The sequence below is a fragment of the Gekko japonicus genome, unplaced genomic scaffold, assembly GCF_001447785.1.
Source record: "Gekko japonicus isolate JY-2015 unplaced genomic scaffold, Gekko_japonicus_V1.1 scaffold2879, whole genome shotgun sequence".
Classification (NCBI taxonomy): domain Eukaryota; kingdom Metazoa; phylum Chordata; class Lepidosauria; order Squamata; family Gekkonidae; genus Gekko; species Gekko japonicus.
This window is the reverse complement of record NW_015170362.1, coordinates 101,431-110,855: the sequence shown is the minus strand read 5'-3', so window position 1 is coordinate 110,855 and position 9,425 is coordinate 101,431. Positions and strand designations below refer to the sequence as shown.

General features: G+C 40.9%; 1 protein-coding gene across 1 annotated transcript in view; it reads right to left on the bottom strand.

Annotated features, from left to right (window-relative positions):
* The window catches only part of SLC27A6 (solute carrier family 27 (fatty acid transporter), member 6), a 57,927-nt gene extending 49,326 nt beyond the window's left edge, over positions 1–8,601 (bottom strand). The window contains exon 1 of the mRNA XM_015418222.1: positions 8,121–8,601. Within this exon, the coding sequence (XP_015273708.1) occupies positions 8,121–8,601 (481 nt within the window). The remainder of the gene's footprint in view (positions 1–8,120) is intronic.
* Positions 8,602–9,425: the final 824 nt, after the last annotated feature.

Genomic DNA, 9,425 nt, shown 5'->3' with positions numbered 1-9,425 from the left:
TTTGGATCGAAAAAGGAAGAGCAGCCAGACGGAGGGGGTCCTGCAGACAGCCTGGAAGAGATGGACGGAGACCCAGCAGGAGCAGAAGGAGGCGCGGCCAGAGACACGTATGACTTGCGGCTAAGAGTTCCCAAGTAGCTCTTAAGAACTGAAAGATTTATAACTGAAGTGGTTGAAAGAGACTCTGTGCACACTGAGAAGAAAATAGACAATTACTAAAATGGACTTACTAACTCCTAAATTCATTGATTTAAACGAAAAGTTTTAAGTTTTATGACTAACTGTATACTAACTGAAAAAGACCTTCCTTTCTTGGGTTTTTAGTTATAATGTGGGTTTTTTCATTTACTGTTTGTACCCCGGGGTTTTTTATTTTTCTTTCCCTTCCCTTTTTCTTTTTCTGTAGTCACGTAGGTGCAACAAAAAATTAATAAAACTACCCTGCCTTCAGGGGATTTTTTTTAAAAAAGTTCATATGCATGGGAGGCGTCACTCCCCCACTCGCCTCACTTTCTGTTCCATGGGGTGGGGAGCTATCTTTTCAATTTAGCCGGTACGCTTTAAATGAACTCATGTTCATAATTGGTCCTCAGACCTCGTTTTAACTCCATTTTTGCACTCGATCTCCTGTGCTTGCCCCGGTCGGCGTCACTTAGTTCCATTTGGCCACACAGCATGAAGAACCTTCAGAATGGAGAGATGCCTCAATTCCCTGGCATCACGCTGGCGAAGAGGCGAACTCTCAAGAGTCCCATGGCCAGTGACCCATCAACCGGGTCTCTGGGGGGGTAACGATCCTGCACACCCCCTCCTTCTGCTGGTGCGCAGCTTCACCCCCGGGAGGTCTGGGAGGTGAGTCTTCTAGCGCACCGCCATCAACTGGAAACTCCATGCTCCCATTCTCTTGGTGGGGGGGGAGACAGAATTAGATTTCACTAATGCCTTAATATCTCAAGGCAGATACTACATGCGCCGCATTGTATCACTTCCTAAACTTTTTAAATATTTACCTTTCAGGAAACTTTTTATTTGGTAAATAAAATCACTTTTGCCTGCTTTACAAATTAGAAAACATTCAGTCTCCTTTGTTTTATAATATCAATTTCTTCAGTGGAAGTCCTTCCTTCCATCATTCTTTAATTTAAACCAGTCATGGTCATCTGGTAACACTCTGGCAAAAACTACTTTCAAAAGGAAGGACTGTGGTTTTTAAAGTGAAAAATTAAACCATAAAATTCTAACAGTACAACTCCAGATGTCATCAGTTTATATTTTAGTTTCAAAATGTGTTTTAGAGTGCTATGTGCCCAACACTTGGGCCTACAAAGCTAATTTCAATAATTTGTGCATAGATTCAATAATTTACCCAAATTGCATTTTTCAAATAAAATCATAACACCTGATGACTTTAAAAACCAATCACAAGTCCTTTCTGCTTTGTTGCACCTAGACTTTTTTCTTATCACAGGAAAATGCAAATAGAAAGATAATAATGGATCACCTTTGAATCATTGAGCTAAATGATGTTGACTCCTAACACTAAACACCACTTTGCACAAGATAAAATTTTCTTCATGAAAGTGAACTTTAAAAGTAGGAAACTGTCTTACACACCACAGTCCTAAAATCAATCTGTAAAATGTTTAGATGGCAACTAAACCCCATGCTAACATAACTTGGAGAGAAATAAGTGTAGTGCCCTGCCAATGCCACACTGGCACAAGTGGATGATTATCATCATCATCATCATCAATTAGATTTTTACCCTGCCCTCCTGGCTGAGGCTGGCTCAGGATGGCTTACATGAGAATAAAATTCCAACAGTATAATATAAAAGTATAACATCTGTTGATACAATAATAATTCTTAAAAACCATAACATAGTCATATAGTAAAGTGCTAGTACTTCGTTTCCTAATCTTACAGTCAGCTCACTGATCTTTTTCAGTTGTCCTGGGCAATTAGCTCGGGCGGTAACTGGAAGACCCAGGGGGTCAGGGCTCTCCTGTCATAGGCTCTCAGTTGGCACTGCACTGGGTAGTACTGTGGCTATTTGGTATCCTGGAAGAGTACCTAGTTGGTACCATGCTTTTCTTTCCTTTTATTCCCTTAGAAGCTCATTGATTCATAAATTTTGAGCAGTGGAAAATACCTATTCCTTATTTTTTTTGGATACAAGCGCTAAAAGGGCTGAAGCAATTGCTAAGGTAAATTTAGGATCCTTATTGCTAAGCAAAAGGGACAGGGGTTTCTGGAGTAGAAGGGGATGATTGGTTAATTAAAGGCTTGATATAATGATCCTTTATATTTTCAAAAAAAACCTACATTCAAGAAGGGCATGAAAGGATGTATCAATCCTATTAAGGCCACAAGGGCAAATTCTGTCGGAATAATGCCTATTCAAAAATCTGCCCTGTAAAACCATTGTAGGTATAATATTCAATCTTGCAAACAGGAAAGATCTGCAATATCATGGGATGGTAAGATAGTACATATAGGGGGGATATTGATTTTGGAAAAGAAAGACCAAAAGATAGGGGTGAACAAACTTTGTGGGCTCGCAGAATCAAGCTTTTACTAATAGACATCTTTTACTCATAGAAAATGCTTTGGATTTGCCCATCTCAAAAATATCACCAGTCAACATTCCAACTATCATCAATTTCTCATCCAAGGCTTTCATTCAAGTCAACTTGTGGGTATCCCAATTTAGAGCATCTAACAAACCGTCTTCAGCGTGAATCAGTTTTAATCGCAGTTCTCTCATATAATCTCATATAGCCACGCTCTTGCTTCCAAGGACAGCTGTCCAAATTCTGCTCACAATACAACTTTAGACACACAACAGGGGAAATTCAATATTTTCCTAAGATTTTCCTAAGATTTCCTAAGGGTTGGTCAATATTATCAGAGATAGCTTAAATCCAAATAGGTGAGCCATAAAGAATAATGGGATCTACTTTCAGATTAAAAACTTGCACTGCTTTAGGAATATACTTCCCTCCCCTATTGTGAAAAAACCTATTTATAGTGTTTGCACATGGTTTTGCTTTATTAAGTGTTGTTATGAGTTGGGGAATCCAGGAAAGATCTGCCAAAAACAAAATCCCAAAATAGGAAAGGGTATCAACTTGCTCAATATTGGACCCATTCACTGACAATTGAGACGGGTTCCATTTCTTAGTCTTGGTGAAAACTAAGATCTTAGATTTCAAAAAGTTGATCACCAAGCTTTCTTGAGAGCAATAGTTGGAGAAAGATTGCAAGGTCCTTTGCAGCCCAACCCTAGTTCGAGACCAGATCACAGCATTATCCGCATAAAACAGAATAGGTACACCAATCCCAGCTAATTTTGGTGGTTGGCAGCAGACATCAAAAACTGATGCTGCATTAAGTATAAGTTAAACAAGAAAGATGCCAATAAACATCCCTGGTTTACCCCCTTTACCAAATTGAATAGATTTGTTAAGTTCCCCTCATACCCACATCGTACTTGGGCAGTCAAACCTGAAAATAATAGCTGAATCATTCCTAGAAGTCTTTTATCCATATTAGTTTGATTTTGTTGCATAATCTCGGGTGATTTATAAAATCAAAGGCCCCCTTAAGATCAATGAAAGCCGCATATAATTGCCCTCCCTTAAAAGATGAATACTTCTCAGCCAAGGGATAAAGAACTAAGCTATGGTCATAAATTGAAGAACCTCACCTAAATCCTATCTGTTCATGTCTCAAAAGGGTTTCTGATTCCATCCAATGCAAGGGCTTCTTCAATAGGTATGTGGAATATAGCCTTCCTAGAGAAGAAAGAAGGCTGATTGGTCGGTGTTCCATAAATTTGTCCACTAATGTTAATATGAGTAAAAACTGGGGCCAAGACTGGGGCCCACCATTGAGGATCAGCCTTAAATAGCTTGTTAGGAATTACATCAGAGCTCAGTGCTTTTCCTAATTTTAATCTTTTGATAAGGCAAGTGACCTCCTTGGTTGATACTTTGGGCCAAGGAGTTGTTGCATTAAGAGGAATAATAGGAGATATAGTAGGCACATTTGCATCGGAGAATATCCCCTTAAAATAACTTTCCCATGACAGAGGGGCTATACAGCATGGGATTTTAGAGGTTGGATTTTTAGTAGTATTGATAGACCAAAAGGCCTTATTAACATTTCTATTAATAGCTGAGATAAAAAGTCCCCATTCCTTACTAAGGGCCATCCGTTTTCTTGTTTTGATCAGTTCTCTGTACATTTTTAGAAATTTCATCAACTCTCAAAGGACTGATATTGTACAATTACTTTTAAATTCGCAATGCTTCTGCTGAATATGCCTTTTCATTCTTTTACAACCACTGTTGAACCAACTATTCCTCTGAACTTCAAAAAGTGTCTTGTCAAGGTTCTTTTTTACAAAAAGGGGCCTGAACAGTTCTAATACCTCATCCAGGTTATGCAAACAGTTAAGCATTGAATCGGATTGCAAAAGCCTGTTGACTAAAGTGTTACAGGGGGCATAGGCCATTATGGTTTGAGCCTTGTCACTAGAGTTAAAACTCCAGTGTAATCGACAAACTTTATTTTGATTTTGGAAAAGAAAGAAGCTTTGTTCTGGAATACAACAGTATTATAAGGATAAACCTATAGAAAACATGACTGGGAGATGGTCACTTCCCATAAAGTCACCAACTTTTAGGAACTCAAAATCGGAGAGGTAATCAAGTGGGGCCAGGATATAATCTATTGCACTGGCTCCTTTGGGACTCATATAAGTCAAATCACCAGCTGCATCAGCCTTTGGGTAGCCATTCAATGGAGTAAAGTTTCTCTGAATTGTAAATTTAGCCAGCTCTAAACCATCCCTGTTTATTACAACATCCTTGGATTTTCTATAATGCCAAAGAGGGCTGGTGCTATGCTTTCAAATCCACACCATCTGCAGAGCACTTGAGCTCACTTTCTGTCTATTGCAACTACAGAACATTACTTGTTACTGTCGTTGTTATCTCTTTTGCCTGTTTCCAGACAGCCCAACCTCCCTAAACAGGGATAACAACAAGGAGGAATTCCAATTACAGTGCAGCATTAACAATTTCTGAGCCTACAACATAACCAAAAACTGCTGCAACATGTGTCCATCTAGTTGCTCTGGTGGGTGGTTGCCAAATATCTAATTCCAGCCTGGACACTATACAGTTACAAGCTGTATAACAGAAAGATGTTTGTGTTGGAGAAGTGACAGCCTACTAAGAGTTTAATTAGTGTAAATATTTCTGGAAGAGTAGTTTAGTCCACTTGTTCCTTAGGGGGAGCTCTGGAGCATTCTCTTGCAGTTCAGCCTACCTCTTGTTGTTTTCTCTCTCTGCCGTGTGTTAGTGTTTGTGTTCTGAAGGCCTCTCTATTTTATTAGTGGCCTGCAGTCAGTTATTGTATTTCTGAAAAATCCTGTTGCAGTAAATTCTTTTAAAGCAAAACTCCAAAGCATGGACTGGATTATTTTCAGAACTCTGAGAACTGGTTATGGGCCCAGTCCCCAGGATAAATTGCAAGAAAGCTATAACTGTGAGTCAGTAAGACAAAGGAGAGGCACGCCGAATCCAGAGGAAGATGGCAAGCAGTGCAGATTTTAAGTTTGCAGCGGCCAAACTAAATAATAGCAGTTATCAGTTGTGGAAGTTCAAACTGGAAATGCTGCTGTGCAAAGACGGCCTCTGGGATGTTTTAAGCACTGACAGATGAGCCAATGATCCTGAAGAATGGGACAAGAAAAACAGCAAGCAAAGGCAACTATAAGCCTGTTAGTGGAAGATGATCAGCTGATCCACATAAGGAAAGAAGAAACAGCTAACGGTATGTGGAATGCACTCCAGAAAGTGCATGAGTGTTCAAACATAAACAGCAAGCTATATCTGCTGCATAAACTGTATAAAATGACACTTGGTAGAGAATAAGATACGCATGAACATGTAAATGTCATGCTAGAAATTGTGGAACAGCTATGTGAGCTTGGAGAAGAAATGAAAGACAATCAGATAGTGGTGTTTTTACTGTGCAGTCTTCCAGAGTCCTATGGTCCATTTATCAATGCCCTTGAGACTAGACTGGAAGCACCTGAATATGTTAAGGGCAAATTAATGGATGAACATAATCGCAAAAAAGAACTACAAGCAGGTGAAGACACTGAAAAACCAGAAACAATGCTCAAGGTAAAAGAAGCAATAAAGCACGTGACAGAAACTAGGGTGTGATACTGCTGCAAAAGGGCCAGGCATCTGAAAAAGAATTGTTCAATTTGGAGAGCTAAACAGAGAGAACAAATCACACATCATCCAAAGAAAAGGCTAAGAAATCTGCAAGCGAATCTGTAAATGAAGAATGGAATGGATGTCTAAAGGCTACACAGAACAACATGTCAAGTTCAGGTGCCACAAGCCACATGACAAGCAATCAGGAATTCTTCTCAGATCTTGATCTCAGCACAAAGGAGATCTTCCTTGCAGATGGAAAAAGCATCACTGAAGAAGGAATTGGGTATGGATTCTTAAAGTGCCATGGGCCATCTAAAGGAACACAAACTCCTTGTGAAAAATGTCCTGTATGTTCCAGAACTGAAAGGAAGCCTTCTGTCTGTGAAGTGCCGCACCATTAATGGTCTTACAGAGAAATTTCAAAGAAACCAATGTAAAATGAAGAAGGGGGAAAAGGTTATACTCAGAGGAATTGTGAAGGAGCATCTGTATAAGCTTACTCTACGAAATGAGGAGGCTAGGATCACTAGACAAGTTTGTAAATGCAACTGCATCCACTGTAGCACAGACGTTGAGGACAGGCCTCTGGTCTATTAGTGGCCTGCAGTCAGTTATTGTCTTTTTGGAAAATCCTGTTGCAGTAAATTCTTTGAAAGCAAAACCTCCAAAGCATTGATTGGATTACTTTAAAACTCTGCCAACATTTGGACCACCACTTCCACCTATTACTGGAAAGCAGTGATTTGGAGAGTTCTACTTGTTACTCTGTAGCCTGTAAGTAGCACTTTCACAAGTACAAAATTTTGCTAAATAAACAGAGTTTTGAACTCTGCTCCCATCTGCTAACTCTCCCTTCCCCCACATTCACATAACTGGCAAAAACAGATTTTGGATCACACAGAGCACACATTTGCTGAGGTAATGTGTAGGTCTGTTCTCGACTCCAGAGGAGACCATTAAGAAGTAGGATAAATATCTATTTGCTGAACAATGTAATTAACGACCTGGATTATATAATCAATCTATTTATATTGTGAAACTGTTTGTAAGCCGCCCTAAGCCGCTTTGGCAGGAGGGCAGGGTAGAAATTTAATAAATAAATAATAAATAAAGTCAGAAAAATATATTTATCATTCTTTCATAACTTTATTGCAGAATAGGTTAAATAGCTCAATTGCATAAGTAATCTTAAGGATATGTCTCTGTTCCCGTTCTGGTGGCCCAAAATAATTTCTTTGATGGGCAAATCATACTGCCTATTCTATCCAGTCTATGGCAGGAGCACTTTGCTATTTGGGGGGAGGACGTTAATACACTGCCATTATTGTAAAATGTATGTAAATATTCACACCCTACTTTTATCCCTAATGGGGACCCAAAGCTGCTTATAACATCATTTCCCCTTCCATTTCAGTATCACCACCACCACCCTCTGAGGGAAATTAGACTGAAAAAGAGAAATTAATCCAATTTGCTTCTATGGCAGAGTGGGAACCCACATCTTCTAGATCCTAGTCCAAACTGTAAGCACTACACCATGCTGGCTCACAAGAGGCAAAGCTTTCCCAAGGCTGTAAAACTTCAGGCTGCAAGTGCAGGTTCACAATGTCTCACTGTTCCAGTTACCTAATAACAACTTCCTAGACACAGAAAGTTAGATAGACAGATTTTAGCCTCAAAAGTGTCTTTTCTATCTCCAGAGAGCTTTTTCACTGGGAAGTATTCAGACATGGAACTTCTGGTCTGAAATGGTATAGCCCTAGCAAAACTTTAGCACTTAGTTATCAGGAGGAGTACATAAAATGTTGGGCATGATGCGGGAAGAGGAATAAAATGAGGCAGGAGAAGGAAAATTCAGAGATCAGATTTATACTGTACCTGCTCCCACCAGCAGCATCTTGGGTGCACAGCTGCTGATGCAGTGCAGGAGGGACCTGGAGCGGATGTTGAAATTGAGGAAAGCCACAACACAGCCCAGCTTGGTCAGACCAAACCATGAGTGGATGAAATCTGGCTCATTGCTCATCAGCAGGGCTACAGTGTCTCCTCTTTTCAGGGTCCCTTCTTTGAGGAAAAGTCGGGCTATCCTGTTACTCCTCCTGTCCACAGCCCCGTACGTGTGAACCTTCCCTTCATATATCAGGAATGGTTTACTGGGCTGCTTTTCAGCCAGCTTCACAAAGTTGTCCAGCACGGAACAAATCCTGCCCTGCAATCTGTAAGTCTCCACAGTCAACCCATACTTCACCACTTTCAGCAAGAATTTCAGGTCAGCCCAAAAGTAAGGGAAGAAGATCTTCTGCAGGAGGTGCAGGGAGATGAGTCCAGCTGCCACTCCGGCTACCCAGAAGGGTAACATTGGCTCAGCTGCAGCAAAACAGAGCCGAGCACGAGTGGTAACTCTTCACGCAGCCACCCCACCCCCCCACACCACCTCTCCCGAGATAAGAAAAAGCGTCTCAGACTGTCTAGAAGCAACTCAGATGAATCCAAACAAACTAAAAGAATATCCGCAGAGGGGGGCTGGAGCTCTCAAAACAAGGTAACAGGTGGCAAAGGGCGTTGTGAGACAGTCGTCTCTGCCCTCCCACCGTGAAGGCTTCACGGGCTCCAGCCACTCAGAGAGAGCCTCTGTGCTGTCCCCCAGCAGAGATCAGAATAGTAAAGCATAGCAAATTGTTTACTGTATCTTTAAAAATATAATGAATTCTGGGAACTGTAGTTCTAGCAACAACAGGGTCGGTAGGTCTGAAGCAGCGTTCCTGATTGGTTCTATATTGCTCCCTATTCCTGTAATAAACTAGCCCCCGAAAGTAGGTTTTACTGTCCTTTTCCTCCCGTTGTTCTGTAAATCACTAGGTAGACTCTGGACTTTAAGATGCTCGTATCAGCCACCGGAAAATGGGACGTGAGTAAACTGATCCCTTCGATGCTTAAGGGTCTGGGTAAAAGTCGGATCTAAACGGTTAAGAGCTAAATAAAGGGTGATTCTAAGCTTGAGTGTTGTGGCCCGTTGAACTGGAGTTGCAAAGAAAAGCAGGAGACTGAAATTACCCTCTCCCAATTAGCCTCGGGGAGAGAGATTGCATGTATGTCGCCCTGCCTGCCTGCCTGCCTGCCTGCCTGCCTGCCTACCATCAAAGTTCCTTTACTGTGTGTGAAATTCTAGAGGAGCTCCCCTCC